The 21189-nt window shown below is 39.1% G+C and overlaps 1 protein-coding gene across 1 annotated transcript in view; it reads left to right on the forward strand.

The window, feature by feature from the left end:
* Positions 1–5416: 5416 nt before the first annotated feature.
* Positions 5417–21189, forward strand: part of ANO3 (anoctamin 3) — a gene marked incomplete at its 3' end in the record, with an annotated part of 97723 nt that continues 81950 nt past the window's right edge. Inside the window, exons 1-2 of the mRNA XM_010293004.1 lie at positions 5417–5554; positions 20348–20486. Of these exons, the coding sequence (XP_010291306.1) occupies positions 5417–5554; positions 20348–20486 (277 nt within the window). The remainder of the gene's footprint in view (positions 5555–20347; positions 20487–21189) is intronic.

The raw sequence follows: 21189 nt of genomic DNA on the forward strand, positions 1-21189 counted from the left end.
GTTTGAAATAGAGAAATAAAAATTATGTTCTGTATGAGCAATTTGTAATTTCATAAGGTTATAAAACATTAATAAAAGATGTTATTCTTGATCTGTTGAAAGACATTATTCATGAAAAAAATCCTACACTAATATTGAAATCTAAATCATGTGCAAAGATGAATATCAAGTTGCATAGTTCTGTACATTTTGCTTAATTGTGCTTGTTGAAAGGATATCATTTTCTCTTTAAATCATAGGCTTTGAAAGAGCACTGATAACTTTTTTTCCAGGTATTTAACCTTTAGAGTTTTTAAGTACTTTAGTAATGATCTCAACTTTTCCCCTGTAATTTAGGAAAATTATAAAATTACAGATTTTTAAAATAGCTCTGTACACCTCCACAGCACGTCTCAAGACACGTTGAGCTGTCTACGTGGGCCTAATGTTCAGGTAGCTGACGTGAGTTTGGTACAAAGGTTGCTGAAGGAGGCTAAAGAAAACCATCTAATTAACAGACTTCTCATTGTATCTCGCTCTAAGGAGCCTTTGTCATATGCTAAATCTCATCAGTCACTGAAAGCTAACAGGGAGCTACGGTTGGCAGAGAAGAAAAATCACTCATTTGTCCAGCATCACCAACTGTAGTGATCTGCAGACGCATTTTCAGGTGAGCAGTGACAGCACAGCGATGAGCTGCCGACACGTGATGGATATGGATTTCATACGTGGCCTGTGAGCAACTAAATCGCATCGCGGTTTGTTTCAGTGTATGCAGACAGATGTGTGAGGGCAAAAACTGACCTTCCCTTTCCTAGGGGCAAACTGGCAGCTGGGGTTAAGGAGAATCTGTTCTTCTAGGTGTCACAACTCGTCGATGCTTCTGGGTCTCGTATCAACATACTGTTGTGCCTCTTGGGCAGCCTTTGTGTGTTCGTATGTCTGTACCCTCAGACATGGAGTCCTCCATTTTTGCATCTTATCCAAAAGCATTTAGAAGACAAATTTATGTGGCTCTGCTTCTAAATAGTTACATGGCTCTTGGGTTTGGTTTTGTCACCAATGTTGACTTTATGCAATAAATGTGTCGATTTACAAAGCTTCCATTTTAAAAAGCTCGGGAGTTTTGCTAGATTTTCATAGTGAAAACTAGACCTATTTAATAAGCAAATTAAAAAAAAAAATCAAGGTTTTAGAAGGGCTTCTGAGCTTGCTTCATCATGTAGAACAATCTAAATCTTTATCTTGATCCAGATGGAGCTACAGTCTATCTAATGGAACATGACCGTAGTGTCTTTAGCAATATTTAGGAATTTCTGCTTCTTGGTCTTTCAAAGCATTTCATACAGAACAAGAGTAGTGTTGCCTGTACTAAATGGAGGATACCGACATCTTTGGTTCGGAAAAATGGAAGTCTTGTCTGGCTGAGGCTCCTTAGGAGAACTTGTCTGTGCAGTGAGCTTTTCTAACATTATTCTTGAGTACTATGTTTTTCAGTAATGACTGCAAAAAAGATGTCTTTTTTTTAATTACAAACATTATGAATTAGGAGAAATAAATGTTTTCATGAGGCAGTTAATTGGTGTAGCCATTAGTAATGCCAGATGTTAAGGTCTCTTTAGGGCTTCAGATCCTTGATATTAACCTTGCATGCAGCATTTTTACAGAAGCAGTAAGATACATGTACTTTGTCCTCAAAAACTTTTTAAGAGAACCGAAGAATCTGAGCTAACTCTGTGACAGAGAAAAGATATCGCCATAGCAGCTGATAAACAAACTGCCAGTATACAGGGCACTTAAATAAATATGTTGGATTGACTTCCCTCAAGACTAAACTTAGTTATTTATCTACAGTGTAGGTGCTGCATACGTAGTAGTAGTTTCAGCTGCCTACCAGCACACAGACTCTGTGATCTGAAGGACGTCGTTCTGGGGAATCTGTACTAATTATGCATGTGGCTCGGTGTTGCAATTCAGTCTGGTGCAACTTTTAATTTTTTTTAGTTGGAAGAATTGGATACTAATAAAAATCAGCAAGTTACTGAAGCAAAGTTGTTACTTTTGTATTAAATAAATGGATGAATGGTATCTTTGACGCAATGTGCAATCTCGAGAGAGAGGTGATTGAGAACCAGAGGATCTGAAATATTTAGAAATCAAACTTCTAAAACTTAAACAGATCACTGATGAGTATATGGTACAGATCAAGAAATAATTAAAAACGGTTTTGCTTTTATCCTGTCAGATGCAGGTAGGAAGCATGCTAGAAGCAGGTAGGAAAGGATCTAAAAATTATTTGCTATTACTATGGGAAGAAAAATATGACGAGTGACTAGGATCACTGAACCTGACAGTGCTTTCCTGGTTACGTCTTATAATAGAAGCAAGACTTAAAAATAATTTTTATTTCTTTATCAGTAACAGATAAATATAGTTTTGGGCCTCCTCTTGAGGGATGAAAAGTGTCCATAACATTATCATGCATCTAGGTGCCAAAGACAGTAATTTTGTGCAAACAGAAGATAGCATCAACAAAGTATTAAAACCTTGTAAAATGAGCCATTGAAAGCCTGACTTAATCAACTGAAAAATTAAATTTATATGGGGAATTATTAATAAAAATTGGAATTGTTTGAGGTCATCCTGCTGGTTGTGCATAACATCACAATTCCAGTAATGCAAAGCAAATTACTAGGAATGAAACTCCTCGGGAGTAAAAGGGAGCTGTGGGAGCAGCACTGAAACACACACAGCCTGCATCAAAGGGGAGAGTGAAGAGAAATGAAGATGATACAGGTGTAAAATGCAAATGGCTAATGACGCAGCTAATGCAAAACCAGTGGTCGAACAGGGTTTAAAGGCAGCATTAAAAAAATCTATTACAAATGAAATAAAAAGTGAAAAAAATGCTGCCATAAAGGAAAGAGCCTTTACTTGTTACGGACTGTTGTATAGCCTTTTGTGATCTCAAAAGTCAAAGCGGTAAATATTTCTGTATTTGGAATGAAGCAGAAGTCTTACATCGTATGTGATGCTGTTCAAGGAATAGGCAGTTTAACGTTCCCAACAAAAGATGAAGTTAGAGAGCTATTGAAGTATTTTTAAATCGTCCAGCTTGGGTAATTTAGTCTCAGTACTTAATTTAGACCAATGAACTTGATTAATTTAGACTTGGTTAATTTAGACTCGGTTAATTTAGACTCTAGGCAATGGGTGCACATTGGCTTTATCTATGGTCTAAACCAATGGGTTGCAAACCAGCTCCAGTCTGAAAGCTGGACAGATGGGGTTGAGGTGAGCCTGTGCCTTGCCTTTGGCAGCGCTTAACACTTTGGCATATGCGTTATGCTGCCAAAAGAATGTGTTGTTTTTTTGGAGTAGAGGTCTCCTGTCTGCGTCTGGTGGTATGTCGCGGTCCTGAGTTGCACCGCCAATAGATGGGGCAACCCAGGCTGTGCGGGGTCTTGTGCTGCCAAGGCTGGGCTGTGTCCTTTGCCTGAGTTAGCACGCTCGGAGATACAGCATGTGGTCATGCATGCAGTCGTGCAAAAGCCTGTTTGGAGAAGGACTTAGTGAAAATGTCCGTCTCGGCTTCAGATCTATGTTTGGTGGGAAGAAAAAAAAAGTTGGCATGACCAAGGGATGGAAATAAGGTGACACCTATTCTTGTGCTTTCTTTTTCTTGTCTTTCTTTTTTTCTTTAATTTTTCCTGTATTATGGAAAATGGATTTTCTACAGGATATTTGAAAACACCTTACTTAATGAAGCACTTCTGATGGGTGCCACCAGTGCTCATTGGAACATGGTCTGCTTTGGCTTGGTGGCATGTATAAGAAGTGTTTTGAGAGTGGGCGCCTTTGGTTAAACCGTACTTTGCGGCTTGACCTAACCTAAGGGAGTAACATTCGGGAACTTGCACAGAATGGTGGCTTAGACTGTGTGACTTAAATCTTTGGAAATTGTACCTTGATAGTGGGAAAGGCCAGACCTACTAATCACCTCCCTGCCTGAGAGCTTTTCTGGATTGGTCTCTGCACAGAGGTGCTTGAGTCTTCTCATGTTCCAGGTGCCGCTGGCCTCCCAGTACCCCCTGTATGCACCTCCTTTGCATTCCACTTTTTGAAGTAACACTGTCTTCTTTCCCGTGGTAGTTTTACAGAACAGAAGATGGATATTTTAAGTGTTGAGACAGCTGTTATGATGTATTGTTGATATATAGTTTGCATCCATCTTAACGCAACTTCATGGGACTTCAAAAAAAAGCAAAAAATAATGCAATAACATATATATTTCTAGCTGCTTGACATAATTAAAATATGTAGGTAATGTTTACCATTGCAATGTATTCCATTGCATCAATCTCAGAGTCAGCCTTAGGAAAGGACTTGCTAGCCAGAATTTCTTACATTTGGACTTTGCTATACCGCGAGTCAGTGGATACCTGTCTGAAACGCAAAGAATATTTTCTAAAGTCTAAAGACTTGAAGAGCTTTAGAAATAATGTGTTGTGCATACTCTGTAGCTAATCCAGGGAAGTAATATTAAGAATAAACGGGAAGCTTCATTTTGTTTTGGATTATTTTTCAGTTTTCACTGAAGAGTTTTCCAAATATATAACTGATGTTAACAAAGACCACAGCAAAGTCTTAAGTAAATAAGATAAAACTGATTCGTGAACATGTACCTAGCATTTAGAAGGAAGATAAGTATTGCACTTAAGACATGGGAGCTGGAGTCAGAAACTTCATTATTTTCCTGAAGTGCCAAAGATTACAACTTTTTGCCAGAATTTGTAAAACTATTGATTTTGAGCATTCAGGCATGCCCATGCTGCATAAATATCAGCAATCCAGTGTCCAAACATTCTATTTAAAAAAAAAAAAAGGACATTAGTAGTCCAATACCCCCCCAGCGCGTGTGAAATCAAAGCGTAACGATCCTGTGGTGCAGAAGGGCTGTGTTGCGGCTGTCGGTGGCGAGCTGGGAGCGGAGCGCCGTGCACAGCACACCACCGGTGCTCTGCTCCGTCCTTGTTTTGCCGCGTTACGGTGCGGGTGATTGTCACAGCTGCCTGCACGCAGCGTGGATTTCAGAACGAGAGCCGCTATGGTAATGCTGCGGGGATCCCGGCTGCTTTCTGTGTGCCGGAGGTGAGGGAGCGTGGCCGTTCCTTGCAAACGTACGACCAAGCTTCCGTGTTTCTCCGCTGCCTCACAGTCTTCTGAGGTCACTGCTGCTGTTGTGCAGCTTTCCCTTCCTTCTCGGCGAGCATAACCGGGCAGCGGTCTTCACCGGGGCCTCAGGTTCATGGGCAGAGTCCTACTTTACATGGCACGTGTAGAGTGATGAGAGAAAAGCTGTAGGATTCAAAGCTGTGAGCCAGAGTGGTAAGTTCGTGCTTGTGGTGGGTTTCTTAAGTGTTGGGACCTTGTCAGGATGTCCGAGCTGTCGGCACGTTGGTGTGCCGTGCGACACAACCGCCAAGTCACGACGGTGCCTGACGCAGAGCTCGGGGTGTCTGGCTGGTGCTCTGCTCCCTTCGCTTGCCGACGGGATTCCAGGTTACGTTACCTGGTCAGTGTCATAAATGACTTTCAAAAGAAGGAGAGTGTCAATAGGTGTTGGGGTTTTTTTTATTGATTCGCCCCCCCCCAATATAATACAAGGGGCTTTCTGACTGATTTAAGAGGACCTTTTTAAAACAAATTTAAAAGATGGCTGAGACTTATCCCGGACTCAGACCACTAGGAGAGCAATGTGTACGTGGTGTGTAAGATGCCAAATGCAGGTTGCAGTCATTCACATACTTTTCTTTTAAAATTCTCATTCCTATCTAGATATTTAATGAAATGTTGAAGAAGTGCTGTATCCCCTAACCAGATAATATTAATAGTATTCATTTATAATACTTCATTACATGTCCCATCTATGACACATTTCATCCAATTCCTTGCAAAAATAATGTACCAGCAACGTAGGAAATGTCGATGATTTAGTTCTGAGCACTGTCTAGTACCACATCAGAAACGAATGTATCTTACTGTAGTCAGAGGTGTGCCTAGCATGCAAAATGCCTTCCCAGACATCAGACAGCAGTCTGTCACTGCTTTAAAGCTGAGTAGATAAAAGAATTATATCGGAGGGCAAGTATAGTCATTTGTACAGGTACTAAGGAATCTGAACAGAACTGCTGTGCTCTATGTAAGACAGGAAAATGCGAGAGGAGAATGAGTTTCATAATAGCCGCTATAAGTCAGAGTAAAGGAAAAGTCTCCTCAGGGGTGATATTAAGGTCTACAAGAGTAAGAACAGACTTTAAGGACAGTCTGGTGGAGCGCCAAGCACCAGCTCATGTTGTCTTTCTCAAAAGCATGGGCACTGACCTATCTTCCAAACAGGAGAACTTGAAAAATGCATACATAATTGATTTTAAAAGCCGTCCAGAATATATTTCCTTTCCATGTAGAAAGAGATGTCAGAGAGTAAATGGGATAAAAGGATATATCCACCCTTTCAAATTTAACCCAGACATTTCTCCTTTCCTAGTATTGCCCATGGCATACTCTTACTCCTAGCACCTCAGCAATAATCAAAATAATAATACTGGAACTCACTGATCCCAGAAATTTATGAATAGTAAGAAATGACTCCTTAAACATCTCTGTCTCGGCTTCACTTGTGATTGTGTTTTCTCCTAATGAACACCCTATTATAACATAGTCATCACCCTCTGTGCTAATGTCTGAAGCCAGCTGTGTGCTGAGACCTCCTCAGACTTTGAATTCCTTTTCCCAGTCCCTTTCTGACTGCACACTCGTGTGTTAATGCTGCCATGCCTTCAGCGGGCACTCGACTGAGCAGAGCAGCGGTGCAACCGGACTGCAAATATAACCGGTATCTGGCACTTCACTTTTGACTTGCAGAAACTTTCAGAAAACAAGCAGAATTCAAACTGCGAAAGCTCATAGCTTTCTGGAGCATGTAAATATTCCTTTTTGTCAAAAACTATTTGGTATCTGTCTTGATGGCCCACAACGTTGATTGAGTAGTCTAAGTCATCCAGAAAAATACAGCCAACTTCTGATAAGAGATCTTGGTTTCCTGTGTCTACTCGGATTTTGCTGGAATAGCCTGCCTCTCTGTGGCACCACTTTTTTATTTTTTAACCCTGTATTACAACATTATCTTTACTACTGTAGGCCTCAGTATTTCTCTCACCAATTGAAAGCTCTGATACTGTAGAAGACATGCTCAAATGGACACACAGATTTTGCACACACACAAATATTTTTCAGAAGACGTTTATTGTCTTGGCATGTGCCATCAACTGGTTCACAGTCAAAGGGAATAGACATTTGTTGCAGGGTGATGGTTTATGGACGTTCTTGCTCTGGCAGGGTAAAAGTGACTGCTGGAGGTTCAAATCTCAGGAGAGTCAAAAAGAGGAGCATGTTTGCATGGCCGTGGCTGCTTCATTACATAGCCACGTGGTTTTATTGGGGCGGACGGCGAAGGTGGGCTAGGCAGCAAACCTTGGGGCTTGTAGGGAATTGGCTTAGTGCTGCCGCGCTTCAGGTTTTGCAGCGGGGTGAGCAGCCCTGAGCAGAGGGACCGGGCAGAAGGTGGGAATGGAGGCTCTTGGAAGCGATGCAGCTAGTTTCACTTCGTTTGGAAAGGCACACTTAGGTATTAAACCATTTGATCTTCTCAGTGCAGGGTGAATTAAGCTTTACCCATATCAATAATAACCCATTTCTAAAATTGCTGGTTTAGCTTTTACTGCAATTAAAACGTGGTTTGTTATTACACAAGTAGTAACAATCATGGTGAGATGAAGAGCAAAAAAAACCCAGCAGTTTTCTCTGCTGTTTTTTTTTTCCCATATGTGAACCATGTTGCTAAGTGTATGCTCTAGTAATCTTTAACAAGTTTTACCTCTAAATATTTTATAAAGCACATTGCAGATTGCCTTCCTCCTGTACAGCACATAGATTGTAAATTATCTTATGATAAATCACTTATTGTGTATCTAGGCTTGAAGATTACTAAATCCAATCAGAACTAAATTCAAACATTGTCTGTTAAGATAACCTTAATCATAATCTCTGAAGGCAAAATGGACAGCTTTAAGCATATGTGCCTTAAACAACAAAGATGACACATTATATGAATGTAGGAGTAGGATTGTGGTATTTCAGTAGTGCTATCTACTCAGATCATGGCTGGTTTTCAAACTATGAGCTAAGCCCTCCTGTACGCAGAGGAAAACGGTATAGGGTGAGCAAAGGTTTAATCCTTACTTCAGTGGGCACACAACTAAATTCATGGTGACCTTTATTTTTCCCCAGCAAATGCTTCTCAGTGTATGTAGACTTTGAATCAGTTTTTCATGCAGGAGGACTGTCATATTTCTCCATTCATCAGACATTGTCTATCAATCCAGTGACAGACGTGCAAGAAACCTAGTTTTTCTCATCCTGAACCCTTATCTTCGCATATCTGCACATAAGTAAAGAGTACTATAATTTCAGCTTACATGTTCATTTAAAATATTAAGAGTGATTTCAATGTGATTCACTGCTTTTGTTCTCCTTTAACAGGTTTGAATTGATTTCCTTTAATTGAGTTTACTCTTCATAGAGCTGAGAAGTTTTTCTTATATCACCAAATAAATCATGGTGATTCCTGGTCTCAGCTCTATATACATTCTGTGTACTTTTATTATGTGTTCGTTACCATGGCAGTATTTAGAGGCATTTTGAAATGTGTATGACCATATAAATACATACTAAAGTCTGCACAAAGAGCTTGGAAGCTATTAGTGTCACTTTTGTAGATAAGTACTTAGGGGTTCTGAAATCCAGAGATTATTTGACTGCCTCACATGCTGAGCTATTAAATCCTCATGTGAAATGTAGTATGAAATTTTTGGTGATTATGGATTAGTTTATCACAGAGTTTATCAGCAAACTCATTTGTCTTCTTTGAAAGTATAAAAGAATTAGTAAGCTAAGCAAACAGGGAGACTGGCTGATCCTTGGCTGTGGAAGCACATAAGAAAATGAAGAAAGAACAAGCCGCTCCAGATGCTTAATTTCTGTCATGTCTTAAAGTTCTTCTGAGAGGTTGGTCTACAGCTTCCTTCTGAAGGAGTTAAAGCCTTTAGCAGTTTTGGTTGCTGAGAGAAAGCCTGCGAGGCTGTGCATCCTAATGGAACTATTGTAAAAACTCGGCCATCTGCAGGAATGACTTTGCTTGTATCAAACCCGTAAAAGCACCATGTGAGCACATCTGCAGAGATGTGTTCCTCCAGTTTCTCCGGTCTTTTGTGTTTCTCCAAATCATATTGACTAATGGATTTTTTGTAGTTTTGAGTACCGGAGGCTGGAGAGGAACTTTCTCAAGTCATCTGCTGAAGGCAACTTAAAAATAATACAATATTTTTAGCTTAACATGCAAGGTAAAGCGAAACTAGAAGATGTGGTCTCAGTGCGTTCAATTGAAAACAAGGAGTTAGTGGTCTTGACTCAGAAACAGGCTCTTAAAAGGTTATAAATGTTGTAGGGAATTTCCTATGAACATAGATTGTAAGTAGCCGATATTTTTCATATGGTATTTAATATAATGCTGTGTTAACTGTTATTTATTCAGTTATTATTGGAATTCCTTTCATATGCCATGACTATTATTTTTTTGTAGACTGTACACTGCTAATCAGTTCAGAAAAGCCAAAATAGAAATGGCTTCTGCAGCCTTAATTGCAGATACCGTATAGCACATCCTGTTGCATTTCATCAGCTCCCTCACTGTTGGCTACAAAAGAACCTGCAAACTCAGAGGAGCGTGATGCAGACAGTCCTGAAGGATGCTGAAGTCTGCCGGCGCACCTAAGCAGACAAGCCTGAAGCCTCTTAACAGAACTGCAGCATCTCCTGAGTGTGGCTATCCTAGCACAGGGCCAAAAGGGCCCTCTCGAGATCACTGGGCCATTGCTCATCCACAAGTTAGGATTACTATATTATTTCTGACCGATTTTTTTTTTTTTACCTTTTCTAAACAAGAAAAAAAGGAGTTTTGTAAAAACGTTATTATGCACTCTATTTTAGAGCTATCTAACCTTATCTGTTCAGAAGTTTCTCCCAGAGTATAACACAGTTGGTTTTCTTGCGACTTGAGCTCATTGCTGTTTCCATGACTGCTGTGGACACAGAGAACGAATGGCTTCCCTCTCAAATACATAACTGCTTATGTGTTTGAAGACTATTACTATGTCTGTCTTCATTCTTCTCTTGACTAAACACCACCACTTTGTTCGGTGCCTCTTCATTGGACATGTGTGGCTAGATCTAATTCCATCCCATATGCTGCTTTCTAGACTAAGTGATCCATTTTTCATTTCTAAAATGAAATGCTAAGTATTTCAATATATTCATCAGGTCATACTTTTCTAATGAAAAAAGGTGATTTTTTTAACCTTTGTTCAGAGTTGGGGACAACTGCTTTTGAATCCATGCTATGACAATGTTGCATAGTCTCTGAAATCGGAATTCCATAGAGTATAATCAAAAGCCTTACTAAGTCAAGCTAGAGGATACACAATATGCTTCTCTCCATCTGTGAGGCCTGTCATTCTATTTTAGAGAGAAATAGGGGTGGTATAATCAGATTTGTCCCTGGGAAACACATTTTGGTGTCTGCTTGTCTTTCTGTGTTCCTTCTAGTCAGCAGTACGCGAGCGGCCATCTACAGATCCCTGCCATCTGAAGAGGTTATGAAAAATAATTAATGTAACCAAGCCTTCGCTCAAAGAATTCCATTCTCTTCGTGACCGTTGTTTGTATCCACAGCATTTGTGATATTTCCAGAGTATTTTAATCAGCATTCCTTTTTCAGTGGCATATGACTGCAGTCATATGCCTTTCCCCGCTTTAGGTTGTATGTTCATTTTGGACCATTTCACGACTCTCTAATGGGAGACCTACAGCCACAAAAGTGAGAATTCTTTTTTTCACATTAATTACAGCTATTATGATATAGTACTATGTTATACTAGATTTCATGTTTCCTTCAGTAGATGTTTATATATATTTTAGTATTTTCAAACATTGAGGTTGCATTTATAGTTGCATTTAAAAATACATCATTTATTTTACACTGCAATGCTTTATCCTCTGTCTCCTGTGTATTCTGTAACCTGCCTGGTCACAGAAACACTACCATGCTTAGCTTTGAAAGTGGCTGTTACAGGACTCTGCTTTCTGCAAAAGGACCGTCAGTTCTGCACAGTGCACAAAAGTCTGTCTTTAGCAATGTACAATGCTTTTAACTTCTGCTATATTGTCCGTGCAAAACTGTCAATTACTGTCTGCCTTGGTCTCTCTTCATCTTAATATCTTTGAAAAATGTGAATATGTTCATAGAGCTTTTCATTTTGCTTGGCACCAAAAAAATGGTAAACTTGATTTTTATTTGTTTTTTTTACTAATTTGTTTTCAAAGTTTACAATATTTGTATTTTTCTACCATCTATTTCACTGCACCAATCCATCTGCCAAGTATGTACTAATTGTCCTCAAAAAATATTTGGGTTTTTCTCCGAGAATACCAGTTTTATGGTTATTCTTCAGTACACTTGGGTATAATCCATAGTAGAATATTATCCCAAGACAAATCTCTTCTGGCATGAATTCCGTTTTTTTAATCAGTTTCATTGCACCACTTTTCCCACGGAAATACTGTAAGCCTCGGTCAAGTCATTGCCCTGAGTACCTTCTGCCTGACTGCAGTTCGCAACAGAAGTTTGGCAGGCATCAGTTTTTCAACAATATAATCAATCTACTCGCAGGTTTCCTTGAGTTGGAATCATAGGACTGAGAGCTTGGCGTTTGTTATGAACCGCAAGTAGGTCTGTCTCTGTAAATGAACTTGGGGTGGTGGTGGTGTCCAGATCTGGCTCAAAATATAGAGAGCAGAATTTCTTATGACTGAAAATACGATGACCAAAATAAGCGACTTCTTTATTTGGAAGTTGATAAATGCCTAAGGAGTGTTCAGGGCAAGACCTGAAGCAGTACTGTGTGCCTGATGTATATGTAGTTAACCAGCCATTCCTAATTTTGGATCAATTTCTGGAATTGAAATACAAATTGAAGTAATGTGCAGGTTGGTTTTTTTTTGTTGTCCAAGTCTCTTACAGAACTAGATTCCAGATAGATTTGTGCCAAAGTCTAAGGAATATTGTGTTATTACTACTCCACTGACTGAGCAGCTCTTTTTAACTCTGATTTGCTCTGCACAACGCATTCTCCTTTTTACCAAAGGCAGATCCCACACAGGTTTTATATATTGTTCTGCAAAGATATATGCAGAAAGCTGAGCAAAACGAGAACTTTGTAACCATATTCCCATTGACGTTTTAGTTAGGTACACAACATAACATGGCTTGGTAATAGACTATGGCTTTTGTCTTACCTGAACACCTTTATTGTTGCATCAGTTATAACTGAATTAGGTCATAGGACCCTACCTCTAACCTGTTGACTTCTAAACTGACCCACTGTGACTGAATACAGAATGTGAATAAAGATATTTCACAGGTCATCTTTCTCATGAAGGAGCTGGTTCATCTCCGAAGGTGAAAAGGGAATGGAGCCACTTGGATATGCAAGTGAGAGAAAGCACCAGCATCTTGAGTTTTATGCCTTCTTGGGCTGTTCGCTATAGTTTTTTGCTCTTTTGTTTGGCTAGCAAATCAATATTATAACCTGGCTCAAAACCCTTGATACCGATTCATTTTATGCTTGGTGCATTTAAGCCCTATCTTGCTCTATTAAAAGGCAATAGTGCACTTTCTTCCTTTTCCATAACCTCATTATGTTTGTTGCTAAATCAATTCAGTTGTACCAGCGTTGGTCTCCTGAGGCTGCTGTGAGAAAGCATTTTCTGAAGAATTCCAAGAATAAGGCCCAGGGAATAGGCTATTTTGATGAGGACATAGAGCCTTCCAGAGATTTACTATGTTACTGGGTTTGGGGGAGAAATCAGAATATTTTGTTGGATTCCTAATGTTTTCTGGCAGATATGTTTATAACAACTTTGGAGATCTTCCAGTCTAGTCAGCAGCCTTCTGAAGCCTTTTAATTCCCTTGTTCAATTAATCACAAAAATATTTTGCTTTATTCGCATGCAAGTATTATTGATTAGCCAGGCACCAATTTCATTCTGTTAAAGTTTAAATTAGGTAATTATTCATGGAGATAAACTTTATAAAAGCTATTGCATAAAGCTTTAGAGTGAAATCACTGTTTAAAGCTATTTACTTTCCTTAACTGTGATTTTAATGGCAAGCAGACCCCCTTGTCAAAAAAAATCCACTCTGCTTGTCTGAACTGTTCCTTCTGTGATTCTTCTAAAACTGTATTTCTCTCACCTTTGTCAGGAGAGATCAAATGTATTGGCTGTTATCTACAAATCAGACACTTAAAATGCTTCAAGTACATCTCACTGACGTGGCTAATGTCAGGAAAGTGTATGATCTTATTTATAATAGTGATCATGAACAGTACAAAATGAACAGTATTCTGTAAAGTGTTAAATTTGCTATGAGTCCTGCCTTACTGATGCGGTACTAAACTCAGCATCTTGTATTTAACTTGAATACAAATCTTGTAGACCAAAAAAAAAAAAAAAAAAAAATCTATTTTTCCTTTCCATTTTGACGCTTTCAAAATCTATAAACTAAAATCGGTTTCATTAGAAGTAATTTCCGTGTGGAGAAGATGACAAAATGAAGTCTTAAAGCAGTTCTTAACCAGTTATAAAGAAAGAATAGCTTCGAGGCCTGTATTAGATAATCAAGAAAATAGAGTGAAGAAGTAAAGGGTGAGGATGTGAAAAAAATGCTCTTTCCAAAAGTTCACTGAATCGTACTGATTCCAAAGTCGTTAATGCAGTTGGACTTAGCCGGGAATACTACCAGTTGTTATGTGTATACATGGCCGTCCATACCACGCAGGGACCTAAAAGACTTCAAGTAAGAGATGTTGGGACTGACATATGGTTGTCTATATTTTTTTCCTAATTCGGTGAACATAAGGTATAATGGGACTGCTTGGACATTTCATGAGATAAATGTCTTAATTCCCCTCAAAAACACAAAATAGACTTCTAATCATGTTTCAATACAGTAACACTTAAATATTGACATTTTATTGGGTTCTTCTACAAATCTTGCAATTTGGGACAACTTTTCTACGTTTTGTAGAGATATACTTTCACAGCACAAATGCAAACATGCCTATCTTTTTTTTTTTCTTAATTTCTCTCATGCTGTGAGTTAATTATGTAATTTTTACCAAGGTAAAGCTGTTTAAAGCAATAGACCTCATTTTAATTTCACAGCTGATCGTTACAGGAATTATCCTGATAGGTGCCATGTGGGAGCAAGGCCAACCTCCCGCTGTATTTAGGAGGAGATGTTTGTATAGCTTGCAAGCAATTCTTTAATTCCAGCAGTTGAATTTCCTGCTCCTTCTATGAGGAAATAGGTCTTTGCTTCGCTGGCCTCAGTGCAAGAGGTATATAATGGAAGAAACGTAATTTCTTATTCTCCATGAAAGCGCCGCAGTAGGTCTGTCCTTGGGTTTGTTGGTTGGTTGTTGTTTACTCTGCATGTGGTATAGTAAGGAGAAAAATAAGACTACAACTGCTTGAAAAGAGTTTGCAATCAAAGTTAGGGGAACAGAGAATCCTGTTTGCAAACATAACATAAATGGGAGGAGTGTCTTCAAGGTTCCTTAAATCCTTTGGTTTTGTTGCACTGTTGGTTTGCTTCCCCTGGCACAAAGGGAGAATACCAAGGTGAAGATGGTATCGCTCGGGAGTAAAGAGAGGTCCGTATTAATGGGGATATCAGATGCCAACCCAAACACCACTAGGAAACTTAAAAACAGTAAAACAGTTATTCATGGGTTTCTTTCCCAGTGGAGTCCTCTAGGGATCATATTTAACCCTAGCTGGTATTTTTAGTAGTAACCTGGAAGTATATGTAAAATCGCCGCTGCACTAGCGTGCAGAGGCCGTGAGGACTGAGTCTCTTACTAAGTGGAGTGCTGGCCAACAGCAAGCATTTCCGTACAGAAGCTGGAGACTTCTCCTGGGAAACAGTGTCTCGGGAAGGGATTTTTATTTTTGCAAGGGGCAGCTATTTATAAAGGATAATCACTCTCCATGGAAGGCCTATAGCCTTAGAAAGAACTACAGGTAATTCTTTCCAAAAAGCTCATCAGAAAAATACATAAATAAATAAATAGGTGATCTGGTATCAAAATCTATGGCCATCTCAGTAAGTGAAGTAACGGCTTTCTATTTCTTAATCTAATAGATAAAGTACTATGAAATAAAAAATTAGACACTGAAGCTTGCACAAAATGTTTATACTATTTACAAGGTCTATGGGGAAAAATTCACCATCTCTGAAAGCTGTTATTCAGTTTTTCAGGAGTCGGTGTTTTTTACATAATCACTAATTGAACTAACCATTTTTTTTTTTTTTTTTTAAGTCCTGTCTTGGAGAAATTTCAGATAATTGCACCAATTCCTCTCTTTTTCATTAGCTATGCTTCTGGATTGAATGTTATTTCTCATGTCTAACTTGAGAGGAAAAAAAAGCTAGCACGAGTATAGGCATTTACACTTTACTTAACTGTTTATATTCCTCTTTTCACAATACTTACAACTGCAAAATGTTGAAGTAAAATCATGATATTTAATGGCAGCGGTCTTCAAAGGTGTGATTTATGATATCATTAAACCTCATATTATTTCACAGACACCTTCATCAATCAATGTTATTTGTGTAGTGGGATGAAATTGAAAAATACCATCACAATGACTTAAGATCATTCAGGATGTATTTGTTGGCTGCCTACGAGTCGTGTTTAGCCAGTGGCTACATTTGAAACATTTAATAGGAATAACGTTGACCTGTTCACTTTATAATGGCAAAGGCAGTTAAAGTGATCTGAAGAAATATCTTTAGAAAATTTGGATTCATAAGCTTTCATGATAAACTGATAGTATTGAAGAGAAATAGGGTTCATCCCTGAAGGCTGTTTTCTCCTATGTTTAGTATATGTCTTGTTTTTCTTTTCTTATTAGGGAAAGGATTGCTTAATTTTCTCCAGGTTTGATGAGGCTTTTCAAGTGTGTTTGTTAATATAATAAGAATACTTGATGCTGAGTCTTTTCTCTGTAAGAACATAAACCGAAGTCAGAGCTTATTCAGTTTGATTCTGCCCTTCATATAAAAAAGGAAAGTATGGATACATTCCTGACTTACTCAAATACAGGTCTAGTATGTGAAACCAAATACCCTTTGTATTTCACGAGGTATTACAAATAGGTAAGAACTTCTGCTGTTACTGAAATAATTTATTATTTCTTCATTATTAAGTATCTTTTGGTTACGGTTTCTCAGAATTTAATAGAGTAATTATCCTACATTAAGTTCTCTTTTGTAGACTGCAGCTGCCAGTCAGAGTAAGCTTATTCTTTAGCAGTAAGAACCTGTTATATCCACTGAATATTGAAAATATTCAAAATTGAGCTGTTTTATACTTGATGCTGTAGAAATACGTTTTCACATTAAACTTAAATGTCATGAAAACCATTGCAAGATTTTCTTCATATTTTATGTGATTAAAGTTTCTAATTATGATGATGCCATTGACAGAAACATTTAAGATTTTTCAGTTTCTCAATCTGTTTAATGTGTTTTATGAATGACATTTCATTTTAATTAGTGATGTACAGTATATAAAGACAAAGGCTACAGAATTTTTTTTTACAATTAAGAATGTATTTTTATCAAGTAAACTTGTGATGACGTGAGAAGTTGGTAAGACCTGCATGTTGTCAATACTGATTGTGGACGTTACTATATAGCATATCTCTCTAAAGCTGATGCTATTGATCTGACTGACATAGTGGCTACTCCTGTTTTATTCTAAGATTTATGCTAGATTAAATGGGGAGTAGTTACTGGGATGGTCTTTTTGAAAATAGCACTGCTCCAGCCGTGCTAAGGGTGCTTCCAGCATTGGGTCAACAATGCTTATGGACTGTCAAACTTTTCCTCATCTAAAATTTGGAGCAAATGAAATGCAATTTTTTTTTTCCTCTTAATAATAGAGAACTGATCGACTGTAACTGTATTTCACAGAATGAGGCATAGGAGAATTTTTCCTTTATGTTTCTAATGGCCAAAACCTGAAGGCATCTGAGAGCTGGCTTCATTTAGAGTCTTTCTAGATTGGCATAATGTTGAGCATGCATTAAATTGTGCATACTGATTTAACAATCAGAAATGCTCATCATCCTCTAGCTCCATCTTTCCTGCCTGCTCTGCCAGGAGGTGATGAGAAGATGTAGTACAGCTGGCTATTCTGGCTTTGAGCCATGTAGGGATTTGCCTACATAGCAGGAATCCCCAGCTTCCTCTTGGAAAGAACACTTTCCAAGGCAGAAGTGCTAAAATGAAAGGCAGGATCTGATTAAACCATAAACTTTAAGCACCTTTTTCTCCTATGTGAGAAATTTCTATACTCATGCTAGACTCATTTCCATACTCACGCTAAGTGCTAGGGGAATCTTTTGTAAGGAAAGAATCAATAAACGCAGTTCAAATAGAAAAACAAGTTTCTTTTTTTGCTAAGAGAGTACGTGTCTTTTATTGCAGATCCAAATATCCCTGAACAAGCAAGGTCTGTGTAGCAAAGTTCTACAGATTCTAGAAAACACCCCTAAGGGGAAGACAGGAAGGAATAAAAATAAGTTCAGTAAATCAATTCAGTGACCCAGTTGATGATGTCAGCCACAAGTTGGTTGTGTGCCAGAGCTGGGTAAGCATTGGCATGCAACAGCAAATGCCACCAAAACTAGCACATCACAGAACTGGGCTCCTGACATACTGGTAGGGAATGAATTAACTTGTTAAATTTGAACCATGAAGGTAGATCATACTACTAGCGTAACAGCAAATTAGTTTTTAGGTTACTTTGCTGTGACTCACTCTCTCCAAGCAGAAGCAGCATGGTATTAAGGAATCTGTTTGAAATGATAGAGAGGCATGTACAGTGAGAGAGAGCAAAAGGGAGTAATTTTCTTTTAAATTGAGGCATTGCCTCATAAAAGAATTATATTCTTTTTCTCTATGTATCGCTTAAATTGTTTTCAAAAGTGAATGACAGCGTGTGTTATTTGCATTACTGTAAATTCTTTGGTAATAAAGTGATTCATCTTGCTACATGCAGTGACTCCAATAGAGATGCAAGAAATATTCTTTTTTGGCAACAATAATAATTAGCTGGTAGGGTCTGTAATTACTGACAGCATATCGCTGCTTAAGAAATTGATGGCTAAAGACATCCCGAACAATTGCGAAATACATCTTTTTATATGTTTTTCTATACTACCCATTGCTATGTCTAACTACTGTAGACCTTGGTCTAATAAACACGTCCATTTAGGAAGAGCTACAAAGAATATTTCTCGGAAACCTTGCAGACAAGGGTAGCAGACATACTATGCTGCGTTGCTCTGTTCCGAACGCAGTGTCGTCGGAGCTACAGCCCGGTGCCGCTGTGTACTCGGCTGGCACAGAGCATCCATTTCAGCATCATTGAGAAGCAGAGTCCCTTCTTCTCACCCCTATTTAAAGACCTGTGGTACCTTCTGAGGCGGTAGAAGCTTACCTCCATCTGCCTTAACCTTGTATTAAATTAATACTAGATCTGTCTCACCGAGAACGGTTATGCTGGAGATCTGGAAGAACTGTCCTCCATGGACTAACGAAGGTCTGCGTTTCTTGCTAGAGCAGTACTTACATTGAAGCGAAGCGTGTTCTCTGAGCTCGGGGAAGTTTTTAAATGAAAGGCCCTTTTAAACCTTAGCTATTATATTTAAATACAGGGAGTATCCCGGTGATCAAAGCCCCATCTTTGTGGACACGTATGTTGAGATTTAGATAAGAGAGGCTTGCTGAGCGTGACGTCCTTCTTCAAGTGGCACAGATTTTGAGGAAGAAAATTCCTTGGAAGTTCATGGCATTCCAAGCAGCAGAAAGGTTTAGATTGCTTATTTCTTTCTGGCATAGTCGGAGAGAGGTAATGTGCAGCACTAAGAGACTAAGATTTATAAGAACATGCTGCAGAGTCAATTGTGCTGTCGAGCAGAGAAATAGTGTAGTAATACAGACCCTCTACACTAATCTTCTGAGGATCTTTGTGCTGTGTGCTGCAGTCACAGAAGGTCTGCTGATCCTGTACAGGCAGGAGGCTTTCGCACTCTTTGTAGCAAACCCCATGTATTTAATTTTCCTTGGCATTTAAAAGATAGATATTTTGTTGTTTTGGTTTGGGTTTTTTTTTTCCTCTGCCATATATTCTTGGTAGAGGTGAATGTTAACGTATATTTGTAATCTTCGTTTATGCGAATATCCTTGTTCGTAAAGATTTCCCAGATATTTTGGGGACTGTATTTTCTTCTGCGGCGTGTTTGCGTGTAGTTCACTTTGACAGGAAAGGCAGCGGTCTCTGAGAGGGCACGTTGTACCGTTCTTGGTGGAACAACTTGAGGCATTTGAACAAGAGAGTAGCAAAAATTTCTGGCATTAACTTCTGAATGTATCCACTGGGTCTGGCCGGGATGGAATTCGTTTTCATAACTGTGTTTTCGATCGGTGACTAACAGAGCGTTGAAAACACGCCGGTGTTGTGGTTCTTGCTGAGCAGTGCTTGCGCAGCGTCATGGCCTTCTCTTGCCCGCTCCACTCCACAGCGAACAGGCTGGGGGTGGGCAGGAGGCTGGGAGGGGACACGGCCGGGACAGCTGACTGAGGGGTATCCCATGCCGCAGGGCGTCACGCTCGGCAGCAAAATCTGAGGGGTGGGGAGGTGGTCACGGCTCGGAGACCGGCAGGGCACCGGTCTGCTTGTGGGAGGTAGCGAGTGGTTGCCGCTGCCCTGTTGTTTTGGTTTGGTTTTCCTTCTTCTTTCCTTCACTTACTGAAGTACCTTTACCTCAGCCGGTGAGTTTTCTCACTCTTGCTCTTCCCATTCTCTCCCCCCACCCCGCTGGGGGCTCAGCGCGCGGCTGCGGGGTGCTTAGCTGGCGGCCGAGCTCAACGCGCCCCAGCGTGCGCTGCGTTTGTCTTCGGAATTGTGTTTCTAATTCTGTAGACAATGCAAAGCTTCATGAAAAATTAAGAATTCCTGTGAGCCGTGCAGCTAGCTGCTGAACGTGAGGGCACTCTGAGACCTTGGCAAATACCTACAAATGCGTTTGCTTTCGTTTCAATTTTATTTTTAAGGTGCCACAAGCAATTGCCCAGCGGCAAAGACCGACTTGCCCAGCCGCCTCTCGTCCTTCACGGGTTCCTTCTGCTCTCCCTGTGGCCCGGCTGCTTGCTCCCTGCTTTGCAGCAGAATGGACTGCCCTTAGCATCAGTGGTTTTGGGGCTTTTTTGGTTTTGTTTTTTTTTACTAAATTCACACCTTGGTGTACAAGAGCCTTTCAGGAATAGATTTATTTTAAGTTGTCGTGGCACCTATAAACCATGCTTTGCGCCAATACCAGAATACAATACGAGGCATACTTATTGCAGAGTCGCAGCCATAAATTCCTATTGTCATTCTATAATCATTATTAAATGCTTATTTACTCTTTGTCAAACCTGAACATTTAGAAAGATCTCTAATTGTAATTACTGAAGTGGAATAATGAGCATGATTATAGATAATGATTGCTGTATGTGTCTCTGTTTTTGCAAATATTGCCAGGGTGAAACTTCAGTTGTCTGAGAAATTCGTGAGATTTTGGGAAGATATAAAATGGAACTTAAATAGAAATAACACTGCTAAAATGGTCATCTTGAAAAGAGTAGTTGCATATTTTTTGATTGTAAATAATTATCACGGTCATAACAGAGACAGCCACTCATACAAATGAATTTTCTGAAATAGTACATACTACATTGAAAACTAAATTAGTTAACCGCTGTAGCATAATGTCAGCTGATTTAATGGTTTAAAATCTCATACTACATTTTAGCAAGAGTGTTGTAAAATAGATTCAGTATTATAACTACTAAGTAATTTTTCACAGTCACAGTTTTTAATTTCAGTGAAGAAAAATTTCATATAGCCAGTCTTA

Source organism: Phaethon lepturus, unplaced genomic scaffold (assembly GCF_000687285.1).
Source record: "Phaethon lepturus isolate BGI_N335 unplaced genomic scaffold, ASM68728v1 scaffold9938, whole genome shotgun sequence".
NCBI lineage: Eukaryota > Metazoa > Chordata > Aves > Phaethontiformes > Phaethontidae > Phaethon > Phaethon lepturus.